The 26,129-nt window shown below is 40.9% G+C and overlaps 1 protein-coding gene across 1 annotated transcript in view; it reads left to right on the top strand.

The window, feature by feature from the left end:
• Positions 1-23,146, top strand: part of tbcd (tubulin folding cofactor D) — a 36,757-nt gene extending 13,611 nt beyond the window's left edge. The window contains exons 14-39 of the mRNA XM_054760174.1: positions 2,402-2,558; positions 3,768-3,825; positions 3,913-3,942; positions 4,191-4,276; positions 5,869-5,949; positions 6,980-7,053; positions 7,169-7,286; positions 7,361-7,421; positions 7,493-7,515; positions 7,597-7,628; positions 7,703-7,765; positions 7,832-7,908; positions 7,976-8,057; positions 11,806-11,924; positions 12,032-12,123; positions 13,703-13,843; positions 15,523-15,606; positions 15,697-15,855; positions 15,935-16,073; positions 17,987-18,108; positions 19,302-19,379; positions 19,465-19,551; positions 19,639-19,726; positions 19,808-19,917; positions 20,005-20,089; positions 21,081-23,146. Of these exons, the coding sequence (XP_054616149.1) occupies positions 2,402-2,558; positions 3,768-3,825; positions 3,913-3,942; positions 4,191-4,276; positions 5,869-5,949; positions 6,980-7,053; positions 7,169-7,286; positions 7,361-7,421; positions 7,493-7,515; positions 7,597-7,628; positions 7,703-7,765; positions 7,832-7,908; positions 7,976-8,057; positions 11,806-11,924; positions 12,032-12,123; positions 13,703-13,843; positions 15,523-15,606; positions 15,697-15,855; positions 15,935-16,073; positions 17,987-18,108; positions 19,302-19,379; positions 19,465-19,551; positions 19,639-19,726; positions 19,808-19,917; positions 20,005-20,089; positions 21,081-21,092 (2,258 nt within the window). The 3' untranslated portion in view covers positions 21,093-23,146. The remainder of the gene's footprint in view (positions 1-2,401; positions 2,559-3,767; positions 3,826-3,912; positions 3,943-4,190; positions 4,277-5,868; positions 5,950-6,979; positions 7,054-7,168; positions 7,287-7,360; positions 7,422-7,492; positions 7,516-7,596; positions 7,629-7,702; positions 7,766-7,831; positions 7,909-7,975; positions 8,058-11,805; positions 11,925-12,031; positions 12,124-13,702; positions 13,844-15,522; positions 15,607-15,696; positions 15,856-15,934; positions 16,074-17,986; positions 18,109-19,301; positions 19,380-19,464; positions 19,552-19,638; positions 19,727-19,807; positions 19,918-20,004; positions 20,090-21,080) is intronic.
• Positions 23,147-26,129: the final 2,983 nt, after the last annotated feature.

The following is a 26,129-nucleotide window of genomic DNA, read 5'->3' on the forward strand; positions in this document are numbered from 1 at the left end:
CTGAAGTGTTGTCTCACTCAGTGGGTGTGGCCTCGGCCCAAACAGCAGGGCCCTCGGGCAACATCAATGTTCCTGATATTAGTCAAGCCTGAAGCCACGATTTGCATGATGCGCCGAGGTGGGCGCCTTCTGTTATCCAGTCTTGTTTCGGGTCAAGTTGTGTCTTTTAGCGGACTGCAGTTTCCGTGTTGTCGCCGCAGCCGCAAAATATTTAAATGTGGTTACAAGAGTTGATCAGGAGGAGACACAAGTGTCGGTGACAATTTAGTCTAGAGTAGTCTGTGTACAGCTTGTATAGCAGTATAGATTTAGTATTTATTGAAAATGACTCAAAATACAGCCATTATTGTCTAGTGAACATGTCCAAATTGTGTCAAAAAAAAGTGTCAATATTTAGAGGGAGCACTGCCTTAATCCTCTTGGGCATCCAATTGATCAGAGCTGCACAGCTTGTACAGGTGTTACTAGAATCCTCTTCCACTCTTCCATGCTGACATCACTTCTGGACCCGGTGGATGTTCCCTTGCAGTCCTCCACTTTCCATTTAGGTGTTCAATTGGGTTCAGGTCTGAAGGCGACTTACTTGACCACCCAGTCGCTTTCAGCTTCCTCTTTATCATGTTGGAAAACTGCCATTCGGCGCAGTTTTCCAAGGAAGGGGGATCATGCTCTGCTTCACAATGTCACAGGACATGTTGGAAGTCACGTTTCCCCGCAATGAACCGTAGCTCCCCAGTGCTGGCAGCACTCGTGCGGCCTGAGGCCATGAAGCTACCACCACCACGCTTGATTGCAGGGAAGACACAATCTCTTGCTACTCATTTGTGTGGACAGCTGTGAGAGTAATGGTTGCGTGTTGACTCATTTTCAGTCGATAGTAATTCGGCATCTCAATAAATTAGAATATTTTTGAAAAGTTTATATAATTCTACAGTCAAGCCCGAAATTATTCATCCCCCCGGCAAATTTTGACTTAATGTTACCTTTATTCAAGCAGCGATGTACCAGAGGCATCATTGTGGGGAAAAAATATTTCTCTGCTTTTATTTACATTTGAACAAAAAGTGGCATTTCCAGAATGATTCATACGCTCAATAATCAGTAGGAAAGCCTTTATTGGTTTTTACAGTAAACACTCCCTCTAAATGGGAACCAGCTTTTTGTATGTCTCACTGCTATTTTTGCCCATTCATTTGTAAGGACTCTTACTGGACCACTGCAAAACGTGTTGTTTTTGCCCGCTAACTATTTCTTCGCCACTTTTGTTGTGTGTTTTGGGGTTTCTCTGCAGACTGCCTGATTTTGTTATTGAGAACCTGATTTTTCATGGCGCTGTTTGCTGTGATTAGGTTACCTGGCCCACTGGATGAAAAACACCACCAAAGCATTAGGTTCCCACGTCCATGTTTGACAGTTTGGATGGTGTTCTTAGGGTTGAAGGCTTCTCAATTTTTACGGCAAATGAAGGATGCATCATTGTGGACATTGTCTCACAATAAAACAGAACACCAGAAGTCTCCTTCTCCTTGGGCTGCGGCCATGGCTACCAGGGGTGTGTCGTGTCTATTGGACTGTCTGTCTTGAGATGTTGCCACCGGCAGAGCCCAGATTCATTAGGATGGCCTAGGTGGAGATCCTTGTATTCTTTTTCACCTCTTTCACTATCCTCCTGGCCAGCACACTTGTCACTTTTGACTTTCAACCACATCCTCTGAGATTTCCACAGTGTGGAATGTCTTGCATTTTTTTTAAATAATACTTTGCACTGTAGTACTGGAACTTGAAAACATTTAGATATGTTCTTATAGCCCTTTCATGACTTGTGAGCAGCCGCAGGTCCCCACCAAGCTACTTTGTCTTAGCCATGACTGTCCACAAACCAACTGCAGAGACCTGCTGTTTTTCAACTGTGGAGTTGATTAAAACAGTGGTTCCCGATGAATCAAGGTAATTAGGATGCTTTAGTAAAGCATGGACTGTTTGAAATGGTATATAACTTAGGATTTTCCCATGGACTGTGACAATTTGCAAGGGTATGAATAATTGACACTTTTACTTTCAAATGTAATTAAAAGCTGAGAATATTTTTTTCACAATGATGCCTCTTGTACATTGTCTTATTGTCTTCTGGGAGACGCCTGTGTGATTTCCAATTAAGAAAAAACTTGCTCCTGAAATCAAATATCTTGCACGCTAATCACTTTGATTGATGTGCCTGTGTACTATATTGTTATTGTAATATACAAGCTGCACACTGACTACTCAAAATTATATGTTTACTTTTTATGCAATTGTCACTTGAGAACATACTGTATACAGCAATAAAAATGCTGAAATGCGGAATCAGCACAAGGTTTGAGTTACTGTAGGAATTCTACTGATGAATTAGTTTGTCTTTCAGTTGTGCCACTCATCATCAAGTCCCTGACCTACGATGAAAAGAGGGGTGCGTGCAGCATCGGCTCCAATGTCCGCGACGCCGCCTGCTATGTGTGCTGGTCCTTCGCCAGGGCGTATGATCCCAAAGAGCTCAAGCCGTTTGTCAATCAAATTGCCAGGTAAGACTAATGAAGACAAATCATATCGTATGCAGTTGCCATGGCAATAAATGTAACGTTGTCATTTATCGCGGCTCATTGTGCGATAATGATTACATATAATCTTCAACTGGCACGGAGCTGAGCTGCAAAATGACGCCACACTGTTGAGTCAGTCTTTTTCTCAAGAGTGACTCGACAGCGGTGCGTGTAGCAACGTGCGGCCCGTGACTGTGCAGACCAGCTCTGCAACGTCAGTTTGATCCCCTAGTGTCACGGCGACGACACCCTCCCTTTGCCCTTGTCTACAGGATTGCCAGGTTTCGCCTATTGCAGTAGGTTTCGGTCACTGCTTGGCAGCGGTGAGATGACAAGTTGGTTCCTGCACCGTTCAACCTGATGACATTCAAGGGAAGTGGTTCTGTGGGAACGATCTTTTCTCACAGACCTGATGTAAGATAACTCATTGATATGTGTTTAAGCACAGTGAACAAACCAACAAAGGAGTGCAATCAGGACTGCTTTTATTTTCAGTCCTCCAGGCTAGGGCAGTCGGGAAGGCCAAGCTGTCCAGCTCCAGGCTTGAAACTTGCTGTTTGCAAAGAGCAAACGAGGCCAGAAAGTAGTTTATCTCAGGCTGTCACATGATGTTATTCATCACACCCTGGTCCCAAAGACACATTGTAGTCGTACAAGAGAGAGGGGTGCGGTGTTGTGATAATTGTGATAGCTTCATGCTAATCAGGGAGCTTTGTCGCTGCATCAGTTGCCATATTAGGGTAGGTAGATTATTCCAAAGAGATAATTATGTTTGTTGGCAGGCCACTTCCTGGTTCACAAAGGATGCTGTAATGTAAGATGGAGTGTTTCATCGCCACTCAAATGGCATGAAAAAAAAATAAACATCATGAACAGAATCAAGTAAAATAAACGTGGGAGTGTTTTTTTGTCCATATTTTTGTTACAGAATAGAATACTTGGTATTTCGTGGACAAATACTTGGAAAAATACTGTTGGCCAATGGGACCATGGGAACTGAAACGACCCAAATAAAATGTTCTATTGGCATTTTATTCAGATTTTCACCAAAATGTATTGGTTTCTCTTATATTTCTTGCAAAGTTTTGTGGATAGTTTTTGCGTAATCCCGCTAAACCGCTTGTACCACTCGACTTTGTTCTAGAATCTATTTTAGTGGATCACATTATATTGTCCCTCTCTTCTCTGCAGCTCTTTGCTGATCGCAACGGTTTTTGATCGAGATGTCAGCTGCCGTAGAGCTGCCTCTGTAAGTGTTGGACGTGCTGTATCACTTCTACTTCATTTGACTTCCTACAGAATTTTATTTTTTATTTTGTCTCACTTCCGGTCCCAGGCTGCTTTCCAGGAGAACGTTGGCAGACAGGTCTGTGATCACACTACTGTATCATATCATTTTACTGTGACGTATTTTTAGTATATTAATAGTATCTAGTACTCCCTGCTCTAACTTGCAGGGCTTGCGAAAGCATTTGAAGCTAGAATAGCCTTCCAGTACAGCTTCAGCACAGCGACAAACTACATTTCCTAATAGCTCTTGGCTTCTAAGTCACTCTCCAAGTATGAAGTCCGGTTTCTTGTGATGAATTGGCTTGTCTGTTTGTCAATCAATAGGGTACATTTCCACATGGTATTGACATTGCAACTACAGCTGACTATCATGCTGTGGGGAACCGCAACAACTGCTATCTGAACATCAGGTAGGAAAATACCACCAGTAATCATAACAATAAAATACACAGGCTTATAATGCCCCGACACGTATCTGCTTTTTTACAAATAAAGTTGTTTATCACGGTTAATTGGTTCCAGACTTGTCACCCGACTGTGATAAGTTAATTTCCGCAAAGTAGGATTCCTTATTTAAAAATTTAATATTTTTGTAGTTAAAGCACAGAAAGCCTGTTTACGACCTTCAAAATACGGCTTGTAACATTATTAGGGCCCTCTAGACATAAAGTAACACCCCTATAGTCAGCATTGTACTCGTATTACCCAATATAGTAGACATAATAAGAGTAAATAAGCCATTTAAGACTTGTGCTCGTGTGTTTTGCTATAAATATGTTAGGGGACGGGCAGACAGGAAGGGACGTCGGGGTTCAGAGTTGAGCTTCAGTTTGGCATGGGCTAAAGCCGCAGCAGTAGCCCGTGTTTCCTGTTGTGAAATCATTCAAACCTGCAATAAAAAATAGAAAATTTTCCGGCGATCAAGTTTGGTCCTTGTGTGCTTCACCAAACGTTACAGTAACATCACTGACACCTAGTGACCAGTATAGAATACTACATATCATTCACAGCATCTTTAAATGCGTCTTCTGAATGCCTTATAGTTGTATTTTAGTTCATTTAGCCATTTTTATGCTTGAAAATGATTAATTTAGGCAAAAAATGCAACATTTGCTTAAATATGCATATTTTTTTCCCAGTAATAAGCTGCATTCAAACACGAAACCACATGATTTATTAATTATTAATTCAAAGCGCGAAGCGGCGAGGAACGACTGTACACTGTAACTGTGCACTTGTCCAATGTAATAGATGCCATATATATACCATACATCAACGTAATATTAAGGAGTGGCACAGGGGGACACAAATATTAGCAACACTAGCAGAGCGGTGTTAGCGGCAGTGCTAACATTACAGTTAACAGCAACATAATGCTAGGTTAGCCTATTTGAAAATGTCATGGGGTTCTTCTGCAAGCCCCTCATACAGTGACGAAAAACAATGACAGACTCCCAAAAGTTTATTGTGCTCTCCACTTAGTGCAGGGCAGTGGAAAAAGTGTACAAAAATGTACAAAGTATTGACAAAAATATTTACAGTGATCAAACAACGGTACTTCATTTACTGTGTTTCAGGCTCAACACTACGTTCTTGTAATATGATGCGATGCAGTGCAGTTTCAACACGGAATCACTCTGTCACAGAAAACAAAATGGTCAAACCTACAGCTCCCCCGTCTGTAGCTGACTGACACACTTGGGTTTATTTTTAAGATGTGTCGCAAAGCCTTTTTTAAAAAAAATTTACGGTGCAGGCTCATCCAGCTAGAGTTTTTTTCCTTCATGAACTTCCAACGTGCCTCTTCTCCCAAAAGTAGAGCAGACAAATGAGAAATATGATTGATTTTTCCCACGCGTGGTGCTCATAAACACTCTCTGGGGACACATACTACCGTTAAAACATCATCAAAAAAGTCAATTTTTGCATAAAAGAAAAGAGTCCAATTTGCGTGTTTTTATGTTTTCTTGTTTAATTCTTGTTTTTCTGTTTCTTTTCTGAGTGTTTACATCGCCAGTTTTCCAGAATACACCAAAGCCATGATTGATCACTTAGTAGCCATCAAGATCAACCACTGGGATAGGTAAGTGTGTGGCGTCCTCCTACATTCCAAAAATATGCATGTTAGGTTGATTGGACACTGTAAATTGGATTTGAGTGTGAATCGACAGTGGTGTGGAAAAAGTGTTCCACACACTTCCTGATTTCTTATTTTTTTGCACGTTTGTCATACTTAAACGTTTCAGATCATCAAATAAATTTAAATATTAGTCAATGACAACACAAATGAACACAAAATGCAGTTTTTAAATGAAACTTTTTATTATTATGGGAGGAAAAAAAATCCAAACCTCAATGGCCGTGTGTGAAAAAGTGAAAAAGTTCTGAGCAGTTTGGCTGCTCATAACAATATGCGTTCAAAAGAGATCTCACAAAACGCTCAGAGTTATATTTGTCCCTGTGCACTGTCGGCTGTGCATTCTGTGCATTCATGTGTATTTGATGAAGACGCTTGCGGTAATGCCGCTCTTCTTCCGTGACAGAGCGCCGCAGCCATCTTGTTTACGTATGTGTTCCACAGCGGAAGAAGATGCGAGCGTCTTCAACACATACACATGAATGCACAGGGATACGGTGGGAGAAAAATATAACTGAGAGCGACTTGTAAGGTCTGATTTTTTTTCAAGGGGGCATTTTTGTGATGCAAATATATTACTCTTTTGAATGTATATTGTTTTGAGAAGCCAAACTCTTTACTTAAATGACCCAGCAACTAAGCGGAACTCTATCCCTCGTCACGGCTCTCCGACCAGAACTGGACTCTGGACCAATTGGTGGCGGTAAGACATATGCTGCTGATGGGGATGTCATACAACTGCATGTCAAAATATCCTAACTATCCCTTTTAAGTGTGACAAACATGCAAAAAACAAAAACGCTTTTTCACACCACTTTATATCTGCCTTGTGATTAGCTGGCGACTAGTCCAGATACCCCGCCTCTCGCCCAAACTCAGCTGGGATAGGCTCCAGCTCACTCGTGACCCTAATGAGGACAAGTGATATAGAAGATGGATGGATGGATGGATGGATTTTTATGTGTTTTTTTTTTAGTGCCATTCGGGAGCTTGCATCCAAAGCCCTCCACAACTTGACTACTCAAGCCCCTGATTACATGGCGATGTCAGGTAAGCAATGTCACCATACCCGTTCCCTTGAAGGTCAAATTCCTCAGCACACACATTTTTGACTGAACACTGCAATTGTTGAACAGATTGCACTTTCTGTCCTGTTTGGTTGCAGTTCTGCCGCAGCTGTTGCGCATGGCAGTGGCTCCTGATCTTCACGGTCGCCATGGAGCCATCTTGGCGTGCGCTGAGGTCACACATGCGCTCTCCAAACTGGGCCAGCATACCAGCAGGTAGATGTTTAATAAGATACTACGCACACATGCATGGCTTTAAAGCAAAATCAATTCCTAAACATGCATTTTAGGACTGTAGTGGACATAATTCCTTCAGAATGTGTGGAGGCATTGAAAGACGTTCATCAGAAGGTAAAGCATGCTGCACATTAGTGGGTCAATAACTCATTTTTGTTAAATACCACATGTTGACCTACTTTCAGCTACAAGACAGGAAACAGTACAGGTAGGGTGAAAAAAAATGAAACATTCTGATGACTGTATGGTAAGAAAACATAATAAATACTGTTTTTCTCATGTTGTGTAGGGGATATGGTGGAGAGCTGATGAGACTAGCGAGTAAGTGATTCTTAAAAAAACAACAAAAAATGGACCATCACCAGAAGCTAATATGAATAATACTTTTTTTTTAGTGTGCAGACTTATTGAAAAGCTTTCCCTGGCCAAAATGCCCTTCAAGACCGACCCAGTAATCAGTAAGTTATTTTGTTCAAATAGTGGCTTGTATGTATGTGTCACTGACCACGTGTATTGGCTTTTAGCCGGCTGGCAGTGGCTTATTGATGACACCATCAAGACTCTGCATTTGGTCTCTAGCGGCGCCAAGGATGGCATCATGGTAATGTCTGATGTGGAGCAATAGTGTGACACTTTCATTTACTGATGTGGCTTTTGTGTGTCTACAGGCTGCTGTGGTGTGTGCCTTGACGGCCTTGTGTGAGGAGTACTACCAGGCCCAGCCCGGCCAGGCTGACTCAGAGAAGCAGAGTGTGTTTCTTTTACCTTACTACTGTTGTGTCTTTATTTTGCCTTTATTTTTTAGAGAAAAAAAGCCATCACTTTGGTTTCAGGGTAAGAAGTGAGGCTAACACAACAATATATTCACCTAAGTAATGTACAGTGTTCCCTCGTTCATCGCGGGGGATAGGTTCCCAAAATAGCCCACAATAAGTGAAATCCGCGAAGTTGCCAACTTCATTTTTTTAAATTATTGTATGTTTTAAGGCTGTAAAACCCCTCACCATACACTTTATACACTTTTCTCAGATACGTCTGTGTAGGCTCTCAGTCGTACAGGAGTTGTCCATCGAGGAAAAGGCTTCTTGAGACGTCATCTGTACTTCTGTGTAGAAGGTGTCGGACGTTTCGCTCCTCATCCGAAGAGCTTCGTCAGCAAACTAATAAGTGCTGGTAGCTTAGGCCTTAAATACAGTAAGAGTGGGCGGAATTGGTGTGCCAACACCCTCCTCCTATTGGTTCGTTACACTAAGCCTGGGCGGAGCAGTGGTATAATCCTATCCTGTTATTCACACCTACGATAAAAGGGAAGTGTCGCTCCCTGAATTGGGTATGAACGACTCTGATACTGGCTTGTTAGCATCTATTGTTCTGGCTCGGCCCTGCCTTCACCTCATTTGCAAGACTAAGAGCTGTGGGTTTTGGTCTCAGTAACCTGCTGAACACAGGGTCCAAATTGAACCTCAAACCACCATTCCGATTCAATGATGGGTTCTGTTGTTTGACAAAAATAGCTTCCTTTACTCCTCTTTCAAACCATCTGTTTTCTTTGGCCAAAATCTTTACCTCGCTGTCCTGAAAAGAGTGATTGGTAGCTTTCAGGTGTAGATGTACTGCTGATTGAAATCCACAAGGAAGGGTTTCCCCTCAGACCCATTGTCTGTAGCATTGACTCTATCACGTACAATGTAGCGAAATATGTAAAAAAACAGTCTTATCCCCATTGGTAGGCAACACTGATCATCATATAGAGAACACAAAAGGGTTTGTGGCGAGCATCAAAGACCTCAGATTGGAGCCAGAGGAAACTTTGGTGTCTTATGATGTGACTTCACTTTTCACATCTGTCCCCACCTCAGCAGCAGTCTCGGTGGTGAGGAAGAGACTGCTCGAGGACTCAACTCTGCATCGGAGAACAAAACTTAGTGCTGACCACATCTGCCAATTACTGGAAATTTGCCTTAACACCACATATTTTCAGTTTAGAGGGAAATTCTACAGACAAATTCATGGTTGTGCTATGGGCTCACCAGTCTCACCCATAGTGGCGAATCTGTACATGGAAGAGATGGAGAAACAGGCTCTCACATCCTTCTCAGGGACAAAACCAAGGCACTGGTTTAGATACGTGGATGACACCTTTGTCATAATCAAAAAACAAGAAATTCAGTCTTTCACAGATCACATCAATGCGGTGGACACCAATATCAAATTTACTCGCGAGGACACTAAAGAAAACCAACTAGCCTTCTTAGACTGCAAGGTAATTATAGGAAAGGACAGACAGCTACTTACAGAGGTCTTTAGAAAGGCCACACACACTGACCAATACCTGCTTTTTGAATCAAACCATCCACTACAACATAAACTAGGGGTTATTAGGACCCTCCAACATAGAGCGGAACAAATACCAACTCGTGCTGAGGGAAAGAAAAAGGAGACACAACATGTCCAGAGAGCGCTCTCAACCTGTGGGTACCCACGGTGGGCTTTTAACAAATGTCAAAAGAAGAGAGTAGGGAAAGAAACCCAAAAGCCCACAGAAGCAAAAAGGAGAGGAGTGGTAGTCCCTTATGTAGCGGGGGTCTCCGAAAAACTCCAGAGGATCTTATGGCAACACAAAATTCCTACCTATTTCAAACCAGTAAATACCCTGAGACAAAAATTAGTGCATCCTAAAGACAAGGCTCCAAACCAGAAACAGAGCAATGTGGTCTATTCCATCCACTGTAAAGATGAGGAATGCAAAGAGCACTACATTGGGGAAACTAAGCAAATGCTCCAAAAAAGGCTTTATCAACATCGCAGGGACAATGCTAGTGGTCCTCAATCAGCAGTACATCTACACCTGAAAGCTACCAATCACTCTTTTCAGGACAGCGAGGTAAAGATTTTGGCCAAAGAAAACAGATGGTTTGAAAGAGGAGTAAAGGAAGCTATTTTTGTCAAACAACAGAACCCATCATTGAATCGGAATGGTGGTTTGAGGTTCAATTTGGACCCTGTGTTCAGCAGGTTACTGAGACCAAAACCCACAGCTCTTAGTCTTGCAAATGAGGTGAAGGCAGGGCCGAGCCAGAACAATAGATGCTAACAAGCCAGTATCAGAGTCGTTCATACCCAATTCAGGGAGCGACACTTCCCTTTTATCGTAGGTGTGAATAACAGGATAGGATTATACCACTGCTCCGCCCAGGCTTAGTGTAACGAACCAATAGGAGGAGGGTGTTGGCACACCAATTCCGCCCACTCTTACTGTATTTAAGGCCTAAGCTACCAGCACTTATTAGTTTGCTGACGAAGCTCTTCGGATGAGGAGCGAAACGTCCGACACCTTCTACACAGAAGTACAGATGACGTCTCAAGAAGCCTTTTCCTCGACTTTTCTCAGATAGGCAATAACATTTTCTCACATTCCTCTCTTGTTTAAACACTGTCAAAAAAGTTAAAACCTTCGTTTTAATTTTAATGATCAACACAATAAATGATTAAGTCACTCACGCATATTTCACTCGTGTGACCTTGCCTTTTTGTCCTGTTTTGCTGTACTGTATCGTTTGTGTATCCTTGTTAAAACATACTGCTGCAGACGAGACGAGGATTCATGTACAAGCTAGCAAGCAAGCTAGTGATGACACAGGAGACACGGCAGGGCGGCACGAAGGAGATTAATTGACAATGGTCTACAGCCAATCAGGATGCAGAAAACAATGGGCGGTGCAGACAGACGAGAAAGGGGAGAGATAGACGTTCAACTTCCGACAATACAATTCTTCTTAAAGGGCCAGGCTCAGCCCATAACAAAACAAATTCTGCGAATCCACGAAAGGTGAAGCGCGATAGAGCGAGGGAACACTGTAAATGCCTTTTTAAGAATGAAAATTTAATATTTTGAAATAATAACACTAATATTATGACAATAAATTGGTAATATTCTAATAATGAAAATATAATAATGAAATTTTATGAAAATAGAGCTAAAATATTGCAAGAAAAACGAATACATGCACAAGAATAAAGTTGTAATATTTGTAGAAAATTACAAATTTTACGTATGTGAATAAAGTGGTGGTAATCTGAGACAAAAAACTTCATAGAATAAAGTCGATAATTTACAGCTGCATTCAATTGAGGGCTGTTAATATCAAGTTAGACAACCAACGAAAACTTTTTCCTCCAAGTATAATATTTTTTTGGAAAAAAACCCACATTTATTCTTTTAATATTACAATTTTTTTGGTTTAAATTACAGCTTTTATTCCTACCCCGTTATTACTTTTAAATATATATATTTTGTTGTTATACTGTATAGAATTTTTTTTCCCCTCCCTAACGTATTATTTTGGATGTGTTGTACTTTTTTCCTTCCATGTACGTGACTCTTTGCCCTTCACCCTTTTCTGCTTCAAATCACTCCCATGAGCCCAGAGGCAGTCATATGCAGCAGCGTAATAAGCGTTACAGACAAACGTGACCTTACAAGTGTATGTGTGCTTAGGTGTCCTCGTGTCTCAGTACATTGATGAGCTGAAGAGCCAACAGATGCTAACCCGTTGCGGCTCTGCCCTCGCCCTCGGCTGTCTGCCAAGCTTTATGATCCACGGTAAACTGAAGCAGGTGCGCCTAAAGTCAACACATCATTACATACACACACACATAATTGACATTCCCACCATTACAGTGTTCCAATGTGAGCTTATTGTGCGGTGTATGCGTCTCTTAAGATCCTAGAGGGTCTTCGGTGGATGCACGCCGCATGTCAGAGTGAGGGGCGTTTCCCAGAGGCCAGGAGGGATGCGGTCCGAGCTGTGGCTCAGTGAGCTTTTTCCTGTTTTATTCGATTTTGATTTCTGTTTTGAAAGCATATTTCTCAAAAGGCGCCTTGTGTTCCTCTGTTGTTTGCTCTGCTGTGTGCAAGCTTCACTGAGGCTAAAACAAACACCTGACTGACAATACCTGCAGGACCTGAATGACATGTCAGCCCAATTATACCCAACTCCTCACAGTTCCTATTTTATCACATTCGATTTTTAAATACAGGGTTTTTTTTCATTTACAGTGGCCTGCGTTTTAGACTGTCTATAATTTTTCATATGCTGCTTCCAATAATATAATAAATGAATATTAAATAATGGTTTTCACAGCAAATTGTGCAATCTTACTTAATAGTATGTTTGTGATAAGAATAAACAAATGGACATGCTAGAGGCAGTAAAATACATTGGAATTAAAGTTTTAAAAAGTAAGCATAATCATTTTATTAATGTAATGCCTGTTAAATTTTTGAAACATGTTTATGTTGTGAATGGCAGTTCAGTCCTCACTGGGCAAGACACATCACCCGCCTTTCCTCCAGTGCTGCCCACGCTGGTGTATGAATGTGAATGAATGCTCGGTGGTGGAGAGGCCGTAGGCGCGAATTGGCAGCCATGGACTACCCCAGGGCAGCTATGGTTACAGATATAGTTTACCACCACCAGTGTGTGATGAGGAGTGAAGGACTTCATTGTGAAGTGCTTTGGGTGCTTTGAAAAGTGCTGTATAAAAATGAATCCATTATTTATATTTTTTCACATTATTGACAAAAAGTTTGACTTCCAAAGTTAATCTTACCCTTTTTCAATACAGTGTTCCCTCATTTATCCCGGGGGATAGGTTCCCAAAATAGCCCACAATAAGTGAAATCTGCGAAGTAGCCAACTTCATTTTTTTACAATTATGTATGTTTTAAGGCTGTAAAACCCCTCACCATACACTTTATACACTTTTCTCAGACAGGCAATAACATTTTCTCACATTTCACTCTTGTTTAAACACTCAAAAATGTTAAAACCTTTGTTTGAATTTTCATGATCAACCTACAAGTAGGACACAAGAAATTATTAAGTCACTCACGCGTATTTCACTCCTGTGACCGCGCCTTTTTGTCCTGGCTCCATTCCACTCAGAAAATATCCAGAATATGAATAATTTTCTAAATAGTTATTTAAAAAAAGAAACAATTATAAATAACGATACAATGGTCACATAATGTAATAATAATACTATAGAATATAATAATACACTGCATCCTTGAGGCCCTCGAAAGGCGCTATACAAATCCAAGTAAATATTATTGTTGCTCGTAGTAGTGTTAATTAATATTTCTAATACAACTTGTTACTTTGGCCACTTTCTGTGTCAGAAATGTCAGGTATTATCCATTCAGTCAATAAATATTCACTTTAACAGCAGGGTATGAGTATTTGTAGCTTATCTCTATATGTTGATGTAAATATGGGATTACTGTAAGTGCAGTATAGTACAGGTGCTACAAAACCTTAAAGTACTACCATGTGACTTTGGTGTATGGCCCTTGAACATGATGTGATTATATGAATTTTCTTCCTATATAGAGTGTGTATAAAGGCGGGCGTCTGTGCCAGCGGACCCCCTGCCTCAGTTCTCTGCTCGGACAATATAGCTGAGGTGTACAGCGTCCTGCTGGACAGCATGGATGACTACAGCATGGACAGTAGGGGCGACGTGGGCGCGTGGTGAGTCATTCATATCCACAAAACACAGATTGCTTTCTATTTGCCTCAGGTCTTGAGAATGTTCTCCCCCGTTAGGCCTTTCTTTAGTGTCTTTCTTTCCTTCCACCCAGTGACACACAGACGTGACATGCATGATGATTGTCTTAGCAGTAGCCTCAGGCAACGCTTACCTTTGCAGCAGGAATGCCACCAGGCTGGTCACTTGGTCCCTCCTTTCTACATGGGATGGGCTAATTCTTTCTCTCTCTTATTTCGATACATAGATACACTGGCGATATATGAAATCAGTCTACAGTCTAATTGGTTAGGATTTCGAATTTTTCCCAAAGGAAATAACGGAAATAGAATTAAATCTGTTCCACGGTCTCACTGTCGCCATCTGAAAACCTTTTATTAACTGTACAGCCAACCGTTTAAAGTCGTACTTTAACATTCCTAGCTGTCCTACATGTGTACAAACACACAATCTTAACTATGTGTGACAAAAGACTTGGGACACAGCTTGAATGTTACTGTTTTGTATGTGATCGACGATCTTCTGTGTAGTCTTCTCTTCTCAATGCTGCTCCTTCTTTTGGACTAAGACAGGTGTGTCCAGTGTGTGTTTTTTTGTCGGCCCGTGGAATGTTCTAAAAATATAATTTACAAAGAAAACTAAATAAACAACAGCAAAAGTGGGAAAAATCAGCACTAATTTTACAAAAATAAAGTCAAAATATTAAGAGGAAAAAGTTCTAATCTAACAAAAAATATCCTAATTTTACAAGAATAACGTCATAATGTTATAAGGAAACATAACATCATTTTAGTAGCGTATAGTTGAAATGTTAAAGAAAAAATACGTGTTTTTAAACTGTAATAATATGAGAAACAAACAAAACAAAGTAAAAGTAAAGTTGTCATTTTTGGAAAATCAGTTTGCGGGAAAAGTTATGTTAGGAGAATAAAGCCGAAATATTATGGGAATAAAATTTACAAAGATTATCTAAGAAGAAAGTTGACATTTAATTTTTTTTTTATTATTATTAAATAAATAAATAAAACAACAACAGAAAACATGGGGGGAAAAGGGCAAGGGCTTCTTCACCTACATCAAAAAGAGGTGATGCAGTTTTTTTTCTTGAAATAACTGCTCAAAATAATAAATGAAACACTTAATCAATCCCAATGTCAATCACACTGATGTGAAATCAAACTGTCCACTTAGGAAGCAACACAGATTGACAATCAATTTCACTTGCTGTTGTGTAAATGGAACAGACAACAGGTGGACAGCAAAACACCCCCAACAATAATAATAATAATAATAGTAAGAATAATAATAATAATTGTGTGATTTTGTTGCTAACACATTCAGCTATGTAAAGAACAAAGTATTTAATAAGAATACTTATTCATTCACATATAGGATGTCTTATTTTAGTGTTGCCTTTATTTTTTTGAGCAGTATACAGTATTTATAACTTGTTTTCATTTACAAAATATCAAAGTGGCCTTTGCATCCTTTCATTTTTCAGTATGTGGCCCTCAGTGGAAATTTGTGTCCAAAGTGTTGCAAAAAGCCAAAGAAAAAGCAATATACACACCCAGAGTTCATTCCTTGACCCTTGCTGAGCTGAGTTCTCGTGCAGTAATGTGTACTGCACTAATGCTTTATTTTGCTGTTCAATTCTCCACAGGGTGAGGGAGGCAGCCATGAGTAGCCTGAAGGACGTGACTGTCCTGGTGATCAGAACTGCTCCAGAGATCCTTCTCCCGGACCAGTGAGTAGATGTTCATTCACACCTCATTGTCTTTCTTTGTTTAGTAGTTTCAAAGGCGGGAAAAGATGTCTGTAAATTGCTTCTTTTCAGGGTGAAGTGCATGATGTGCGGCCTGGCCCGGCAGGCAGCAGAAAAGATTGACCGCTACAGAGCGCACGCCGGCAACGTCTTCACGCAGCTCCTCCACTGCTCTGACCCCGCAGTACCTCACATCCCCCACCGAGAGGAGCTGCTGAGCATCTTCCCTCCGTGAGCGTCTCCTCTCCTCCCCTGTCACCTTGTTTGTGATGTCATGCTCACCTGTCCATCTCCTCGCCTTGTCTCTCAGGGAGGTCAAAGCCAACTTGAACTGGAACGCCCCATCCCAAGCCTTCCCTCATATCACCCGGCTGTTGGGGCTGCCTGAGTACCAGTATCACACCCTATTAGGCCTCACAGTGTCTGTGGGTGGCATGACCCAATCCACAGTAAGTGGCTCGCACGCACGCACGCACACACACACACACACACACACACACTCACACACACTCTAATAGAAGACTTTGTGTTTTGAAAAGGGTGTGACTCACGCAGAATTTTTTTCCATCCTGGTTTTTAATGTGCCAAGCATCTCTGAAGTATTTTTAAAACTTCTTTTTCCCACCACCACTGGTAGATGACTTTCTGGACTGCGTGAAACTTTTCCAGAGCAGTTTTTACGCCATTGTTTTTTTCAGTATGCTCTAAAGATTTGAGTATTAGTCAACACAACTGAACACAAAAAAAGCTGTTTTTAAATGAACCTTTTTTTTATTAAGGGAGGATAGAAATGCCAACCTACATGGCCCTGTGTGAAAAAGTGATTGCCATTTCTACAGCTTTGGGACTCCAGCGAACCACAGTAAGAGCCATTATCAACAAATGGCGAAAACATGAAACAGTGGTGAACCTTCATGTTCGTGAACTCAAGCTGAAACCAACTTGGGTTCTGGAGCAGGACAATGATCCAAAACACACCAGCAAGTCCACCTCTGAATGGCTGAAGAAAAACTAAATGAAGACTTTGGAGTGGCCTAGTCAAAGTCCTGACCTGAATCCTATTGAGATGCTGTGGCATGACCTTAAAAAGGCGCTTCATGCTGGAAAACCCTCCAATGTGGCTGAATTACAACAATTCTGCAAAGATGAGTGTGCCAAAATTCCTCGACAGCGCTGGAAGAGACTCATTGCAAGTTATCACAAACGCTTGATTGCAGTTGTTGCTGTTAAGGGTGGCCCAACCAGTTATTAGATTTAGAGGGCAATCACTTTTTCACACAGTGCCATGAAAGTTTGGATTTTTTTCCCCCTTAATAATAAAGACTTTCAATTAAAAACTGCATTTTGTGTTCACTTGCGTCATTAATTAATATTTAAATTTGTTTGAAGATCTGAAACATTCAAGTGTGATAAACATGAAAAAAATGAAATCAGGAAGCGTGCAAACACTCTCACACCACTGTATGTCAAAGTTGTGAAATGTTGAGCGTTGATAAATGAAAACGACTTTCTTCATGCTTCTGATTGGCTAAATAATAAAGAGGCCACATCACCATCTGCCATCTGGTTTTACATACACTTTGCAGCTTTGTTCTACTTTAAAGTAAGGTTGTTTTTGTCAGCGCAGCAAAGGAATTTGTTTACACACCCGTGTGCGTGAACAGAAATTGACCAACAGAGGGAGCCATATTACTACACAAGCCAGCCTCTTGACCTGTGTCCATAGTAATGTCTCTTGAGAACACCTCATTTCGGGCTCCACCCCTCATTTTCTACGCTCAGCCTTTTGGGAGCTGATAACCAAAGCAAGTTAAAAGCTGCACAGATGAGGTCAGTAAAAATCAAGTCCCTGTGTCAGTGGAGTGAGTTAACAAACGAGTAGGAAAGAAGCTTGCTTTTCCACACATGCGTCCTCGGGGGCCCAGAGGATTGATATGTTTGCCCAGGGTCGCCAGTAAAATGAGCCAGGGCTGAATCAATACACGGGCCAACATCAGCATTCTCACACCACAGGCACACACACACACACACACACACATGCACACACATTGTGTTAAAGCATCAAATAGTCTTCCAGGAAGCGTGCATTCGCAGCTCCCGGGGGCCTATGTGGATGTGCTCAGAGACCTATGAAAGTGATTTACTTAACAAGCTTTTAATCAGCAAGCGTGTAAGTATTTATACAAGCAGTTTGTGGTGGTATGGACAATAAATTACTGTTTGATCACACTTTTTTAGTGCAGAAGAGGACATGAGCCACACAACAAAGCTACAATAGAGTCGCTGTTCATGGTGTTATAGTGGGCTCATACACGGCAACAAATGTATCAATTTAGTGCTGACTTCTGACGCTCTTCTCCAGGTGCTGTCTTCATCCCAGTCTATGTTTGACTACCTGCGAGGGATCCAGGACGACCATGCTGCTCTAGAAGACTTTAGAGACACTTTGCTAAAAATCTTTAGGGATAATGTCCGCAACGACAGGTACGAAATGAACTCTTCCTGGTGATTGTCACGAAAGTCAGTAATAAGGGCAGAAACGTTTTTCACCACTATCAGATTTAAACCCCTACAACTCAAACTGCCTTTGAATTTGGACACCCGATTGACACTTTATTTGATACAGCCACAATCCAATAAAATGGATAGAAATGCAGAGACTGATGCAACAGCTATGATCTTTTGGCTACATTTGCTGATTGCTCGTTTGCGGACAACAACAAGCTGACAACATTAAAGCACACACATGGCTCATGCATCGGAATTCTCCGCAAGTGGTGTCGTCATTTTCCGGTACGCCCCATCCTTAGCTGACTGAGTAAGCTAGCTCGTCTACCCCTAGACCGCTTCACACATGAGGGTGAAAATTTTTCCAAAACATGCACCCTTACTCTGTTGCCTGTGCTATTATTTTTCTGACAAATATTCCACATGGTGACGCTGTTAGAAGTCAGATGGACTTGAAATTTCTCACACGGCTCACTGCGCCTTTAGTACTTTAGGGTGTTGTTGAGGGTGCCAAATCACTAAGAGACTTGTACACCCCATTTGTGTTAAATTGTAGCAAGGTTGGTTGAAAAACATGGACGCCATCAAGCAAAACATCTTTGCGGGGCAACTAACTGCCCACAAGTCACTGACCATTTGTATAATGATTATAAAATATGGAGGATATCTGTATTACATGTATGCTAGCATGTCCTCCAAAGCATTTTAACCTCAACCACTAGGGGGCGCAGTCATGTGGAAAAAAATAGTTTACAATACTGTATGTCAGGGGTCACCAACGTTTTTTCTTGTGAGAGCTACTTTTAGAAAGTGAAAATGGCCACAGCTACTCATTTTTGTAGAAATGATTTTCATACCTTATTTCAACCCAAACAGAACAAATATGCTTGTGTTACCAAAACATTCACAAAATGCTGGTATCCACAACTCACGTTTTATGTTTCAGAATACTGTACATTTCTTTCTATTGTTCTCAAATTATTAACTGAAAACCTAAATGAAAAGCAGGCCTGCGGGCACCTCATGTGGTCGTGGGGGGCTGGTTGGTGACCCCTGCTGTACATGTACTGAGTGTTTCTTTTAATAATCTGTATTACAGTGACAGGCACTTTAAAAGCTAAGCTACTAGACATCTTTTATCAAATGTTAATTTGTGTTTATTTTTGTAGGATCGCCCTCCCTTTCCTTAAGATGCTAAATCAGTTGTTGTCTAACGGCTCCTTCGACATCTTTACCACGGAAGAAAAGTGAGTGTCACTGCAACACCTTTTGTGTTTCCAATATAACAAATATGGTGGAAATGCGTGTTTATGTGTTGTTTTGCATCGCTAGTCACCAGTTCTGCGTGGACCTCCTGGCACTGTGCGAAGGCATCAGGAGATCCAAAGATGTCTCCAAGCTCCGCGCCTGTGTCGGCGTGTGAGTCTCTGTCACATTCTGAGAAGAATGCAGTACTTCTTGTATTAAAAATAACATGCGTTCTTGTGTCACTTATTTCATTGCCAGCTACTGTGGCCTCATCCAGTTCCAGGGTGACGTCAGGAAGAAGATCCTCTCCCAGCTGTTGATGTTGCTCTGCCATTCCTTCCTTGTGGTAATTCCCCAAGAAACAAGATAGCATCGAAAGGAATTCTTTTAACTCCCCAGAAATGATCACGGAAGGCTTCTTTTACAGATAAGGACGACCACCGCCAGCCAGATGTATGAGATGCTGCTGACGTACGATGATGTCGTTGATCCGGAGGTTTTGGATGATGTCATGACTCTGCTCAGTGACACTAACTGGTAACGGCCACGTTCCATTTCTTTGAAAATTCCTGTCTATTTCTTACATAGATTATAGAAATCTAGAAGTGCTTTTCTTGGTTTCAGGGAGAGCGACCCTGCCACCCTACGCAACTCCAGAAATCAGCTTTGCGATTGGCTGGGAGTCCCCAGGCCGCGGTTGGTTGCGAAGGTAACACTCACTAGCTGTGACGTTAAGAACACCTACCTAGTAATACACCGTAAATGCTGTAATTACAGCTGCAAAGAGGACAGTGTGTTAATTGGAAATAGGCGATAATTAGAGGGAGGCTGTTATTTCACAAAAACTCAATCACGAAAAAAAAAAAATTATACAGTCATCCCTCACCACTTTGCGGTTTGAATTTCACAGCTTCACTTTATCACAGTCTCTCAAAAATATATGAATTAATAAATTGTGCAGTTTCGTGGTTGATCGCGACCTATTATTAGTAAAAACATATGCATATTTAAGCAAATGTTACTTGTTTGCCCAAGGGAAGCATTTTCAAGCATAAAAATGACTAAATGAATTGAAATACAAATACAAGGTGTTCCGAAGACGCATTCAAAAATGGTGATGATATGTAGTATTCTACACTGGTCACCAGGTGTCAGTAATCTTGCTGTAATGTTTGGTGAGACTTGATGCTGGAACGACAGGCTTTTATTGCACGCACAAAAATCCCTAATAAAAACACACCAAGCGACGTCACTTCCTGTCCGCCCCTCACTCAACTCCCCTAGGGAACGCATATCAACACTGATGGGCATGAGTCATATTCATGTCCCAAATGGCTTATTGTCTCTTATTATGTCTGCTGTATTGGGTAATATGAGCGTAAAGGTGACTATAGGGGTGTTCGATCATGTCTAGAGGGCGCTAATGATGTTAAAAACCATATTTAGAAGGTCGTAAACAGGTTTGCTTCGCTCTAACTACAAAAACGTACAATTTATAAGCTTACTTGGCGGAAATTCACTTATCGCGAATTAACTGCGACAAACGAGGGATTACTATGTAGAACAAATACATTTTTTTATTTAAATAATCATTTTCATTACATCAACTAATGTGACCAGTCACTACACTGTGCACTATAACAATAACCTTTTTTGAATTCACCAAGTTGTTCTAAACTAGTGTCTTTTTTTTCCAACAGAAACCAGCCTAACATTCCTGATAATGTGTCCAATGCAAGGTATGATTGTCTGAATGAATGGATGGCATCATGTATGGAAATCCATGATAATAAATAGCCCAAAACATCCCTCGCGTCCACTCTTCTGTCCCGATTCAAAGTGAAGGTACCCTCGCAGTCATCTGTCTGCATCACCTGAGTGCTCCCCTGGCAGGTGAAACCCTCCACAATTGGAGCATTTTGGCAGTCATGACCTTCTTGGTTGTCCGCCTATTAAAACAGAAGCCATTGTGTTGCTGTTTGTCAGTGCTGATAGTGTCCACATTGTCCTCCTTTTGACTCGTGACAAAGCTGCAGTTGTTGCGTCATGGTTTTGGACTGACACTCTTAGCAATATTGCATTACATTCTTTGGTAATCTGATTCATTTAACGAGATTTATTTTTTTATTTTTCCTGTGAGAAATGTGCTCTCACCCTTATTTAAAGTGGGTGAAAAGCTTCAATGTGTTCTCTAGTCTTTTTATTGGAACTCATTTGCTTGTGCTTGCGTACCACATGGTGTGGCTCGTTGTACCCCCTCATATTTCAGCAAACAGGGACAAGACTATAGACATTTAACTTGGGCATACTGCAGAGTAGTCAGTGTACAGCTTGTATTGCAGTGCATCGGAACCCTGGTTAGCGTCATTAATCCGTCCCAGGTCTGACTCTAACCGAAAGGGACGCTGACAGAATCCATTTCTCCCAAAAGAAATAATGTAAATCCAATCAATCCGTTCCAGGAAGCCAAACATTTTAACACAGAATATGTTTTTGTTGTTGCGTAATTATAGTTTTACATTCAAAGTGCATGCAAATGAGGAATGGGAGGGATAAAAGAACATTTAACGTCACTTTTACCTTGATTGAAGACATACTGTAATTGTTGACAAAGATGGCAATGTGGCACCGAGAGCCACTCGGACACCACTTTTGTGTTTTTTTACAAATTATTTATTTAATTGCAACTTTCTTTGGCTCCATTTTGGGTTATTTTGCATCCCCGATGAAAAGAAAAGCAGATACTTGTGGTGTAAAGAGCCAACCACCAATGACATCATAGACGGGCGACAAAGCTGACTTCCGCTTCCTGTTTCAATGTATTAGCAAGCTAATAGGCGGCTAACAAGGACAGTTTGTGATCAAAATACATTAAAAACAGAGGCACTTTATTAATAACACAACAAGACCCGCACCAAATTGTACGCTAACCGGAAAAAGTACACATATAGAGGCTAAATTTTGGTGTAAACTTTTGACGTTAACCGAAAAACCCGCTAACTGATGCTTAAGCTAACCGTGTTTCCAACGTATAGCTTTACTATCCACGGAAAATGACAACACAAAGCCACTATTGTCTAACACCAGTGAGTACACCTCACAGTGAGCATAAATGTGTCCGAAGTGTCAATATTTAGTGTGAGTGTTAGCTAGCACAAGCCATAATACACCAGAGCTGCACATGTTGAATTCTCTGTTCTCTTTCAGTATGTCATGGTACATGTTGGAATTCATGTTTTCCCTGAATGAACCGCAGCTCCCCAGTGCCGCCAGCACTCAAGCAGCACTACCACCCCCTACCCTTGACTGTATGCAAGCCACAATTATCTAGCTGCTCACTTTTGTTCCCAGCTATTGAGACAATAATAGTTGTGTGTTGTGTCATAGTACTGAACAGTAACAAGTCTAATGTATATGCCGTACCCGTTTGTCCCTTGAGGAGATGTATTGTACCAAAAATGCTTGCTGCTCAGTACATTCTGTTGCGGTTGGCTGTGACTTTGTATTTGTAGTCGTATATATGATGTTCTCATGTTGTCATGTGAAGGTTCCTCGATAGCAGCTACAAGGCTCTATTGTTGTTAAGAAATGCGGTCATATAAGTGATATTATTGTTTATTGTGTCAGTGGTTCACATTCACTCTCGCCAACAGCAGGCGTCGTTATATATTTGTCTCCGAGAGTCTTAATATCGCCCCGGCCACATAATTCGACTTTAATTAATTCCCAGCCCAGATGGAAATTCCTGAAGTGTTGTTTTTTGTTGTTTTTTTTCTCTCGCAGGCTGGGGCGGATTGACGGCAAAGTGAGCAAAAGCTTTCTATACAGTTCTTCAAGGCTGAGATGATGAATTGTTGAAAGGCTTACAGTTCGCTGCCAGTAGCCATGGCGATTCCTCACATAGACAAAGGCAGCCTTGTGGAGGAGTGGAGGGATGGATGGAGCCCCGGGGGGGGGGCTCCCCCTAACCACTGTGTGATATTTGGAGTCAGCTCTTTGCACTTTCCGCTCTTAATTTTTATGGCACTTGTTAATGACTTGAATGGAGGCTAGCATAAATGCATTATGCATTTTTTCCCAACGGAAACAAAGGAGATAATCCGTTCCAGGACCGAACGGTGGCCCTCAACATCTTTATTAACTGTACAGGTGGTGTTTTAAGTAACATTCCTAACATTCTTACTTGTCATTTAAGTGTAGAAAGAAGCTTTTTAATATTCTTGAGTACGTGTATAAAAATAAGTTAACCACTATCATCACTAAGATAATAAAGTAGTAAAGCTTCAAATCACATCTCATTTTTAAGCTTCTTGCTTGTCATTTTAGTGGAAAAAAGAAGTTATATTTGACTTTTTAACATTCTTGTCTGTCATGCAAATGTGAAAACACAATAACTACGGTTAATAATACCATTTAAAAGCAATACAATTTGAATGCTCACCTCATTTTTAATGCACTTATTTGTTTCTAAGTGTAAGAAGAAGTTACATTTGACTTTTAACTTTCTTGACGGTCGTACAAGTGTAAAAATAAGCGAACCTGTTAATATTTGGCTGTAACAGCAACAGAACTGCAATGCAGATCTGATTTTTAATATTCTTACTTCTCATTTAAGTGGCAATAGAAGTTGCATTTGACTTTTTAACATTGTTGAGGGTGTAAAAATTAGTTAACCACTGTTAATACTTTGCTGTAATAGCAATAAAATTTCAATTTAATTTGTGCTTGTCATTTAAGGTGAAAAATAAGTTACATTTTTTCTTTTTAACATTTTTGCTTGTACTACAAGGGTTAAAATAAGTCAACCACAGTTACTTCGCTGCAAAACCAATAAAATGCCAGGCACATCTCATTTTTAATATTTATATTTGTCAAGTAAGCACAAAAAGAAGTTACATTTGACTTTTAACGTTCTTGACGGTCCTGCAAGTGTGAAATTAATGTAACCACTGTTATTACTAAGATGCAAAAGCAGTAAAACCTGAATTTCCGTCTGATTTTTGACATTCTTACTTGTCATTCGAGTGGAAAAAGAAGTTACAGTTGACTTTTGAACACTGTTGACTGTCATACAAGTGTAAAAATAGGTTAACCACTGTTACTACTAAGGTGTAAAAGCAATGCATTTTCATGCACATCTGATTTGTAATATTTGTAATTGTCATTTAAGTGGAAAAATAGGTATCATTATACTTTTTAAGATTCTTGATGGCCGTGCAGGTGTAAAAATAACGACTAACCACTTCATACTAAGATGTAAAAGCAATAAAACATCAATGCACATATCATTTTTAACATTCCTACTTGTTCAGTGTAAAAAGTAGTTAACCACTAATATGAAAACAATATAAAAAAGTAACGGGACGCTGGAGTCTTCCCTTTATCCTTTTGGGGGAGAACAAGTTGCAAGAATGTATTGGCCTGAATGAATCCTTATTGTGATGTGTGACAGCGTTTGAAATTTTTGAGGCGTACCCCCCCCACCCCCCACCCCCCACCCCCACCCCCGCTCCCAGAAAAATTTGTGATATGTGATAAGATATGTAATCATTGTCATGTCATGTGTCGTGTCATCGGGTCTGTTGCACGAGGAAAATGCGAGCGCTTGCCCCCCCTCCCTTACCCACCCAACCTCCACCACCACCACCACCACCAAAGCCGTGTTTCTTCTCGGCCTCATGATCCACGCCTGTGTCGGAACATCAGCAGCGTGAATAATCCCGATCAATGACGTAGCTGTGGCACACAAGGAGGTCACTTAGACAAGGTTGCCCTCGGGATGACTTTTGTTTATTCATTCATCTTCTCAAACAATTAGCACGGTAAAGCGGATGAAGGGGAGCTCATGGCCGAGCTGACTTTAAAACTTGATGCACGGAGGTCAGCTATTGGTGCACAATTAGCATCGCTGTGTGCTACACACGCGGGAAAAATCAATTGAATGGATATGTTGTCGGAGTTTATTTTTCAACATGGAGCCTATTTAATTTCATATTTCTAGGACATGTGGTTGCTCAGATATTCGTAATTCAAATGTTGTCACATTTTTGCAGCACCGTTTATTTTCATTGGCCTATAGGGCAGTTGTGATTGAGTCCTTCTGAATTCTGCCTAGCAACAAGTGGTCGGAAAAGTTATTGAAGCAATTCCTGCGAGTCTTGGGTCTTCCAGATGCTAATAGTTTATAAAGTAAAACAGTAAGAAATAAATAAATCAAATAAATATGTACATGTACTGTAAGTAGTGTAGTTTTTCAGCACTGTTCCATGAAAATCGAAAATCGAAAGATCAAATGTTTCACAAGCATGCCTCACTAAAATTGCATTACATTATTTTATTTTTTGGGCCACACGGCGGTCGAGTGGTTAGCATGTTGGCCACACGGCTTGGGCATCTCTGTGTGGAGTTTGCATGTTCTTCTCGTGCGTGCGTGGGTTTTCTCCGGGGACTCCGGTTTTCTCCCACTTTACAAAAACATGCATGTTAGGTTAATTGGTGACTCTAAATTGAATGTGAGTATGAATGCTTATTTGTCTATATGTGCCCTGCGATTGGCTGTCTGGTGACCAGTCCAGGGTGTACCCCGCCTCTCGCCGAAGTCAGCTGGGATCGGCTCGGGCATACCCCCGCGACCCTAATTAGAATAAGCATAGGAGATGGATGGATGGGTATTTTATATTTTATTTTGCCACCATTTTACCAATAATGCATGTTTAGGATATTTTTCATGATATAAATGAATTCCCTTG

This window comes from Dunckerocampus dactyliophorus, chromosome 18, assembly GCF_027744805.1.
Source record: "Dunckerocampus dactyliophorus isolate RoL2022-P2 chromosome 18, RoL_Ddac_1.1, whole genome shotgun sequence".
Classification (NCBI taxonomy): domain Eukaryota; kingdom Metazoa; phylum Chordata; class Actinopteri; order Syngnathiformes; family Syngnathidae; genus Dunckerocampus; species Dunckerocampus dactyliophorus.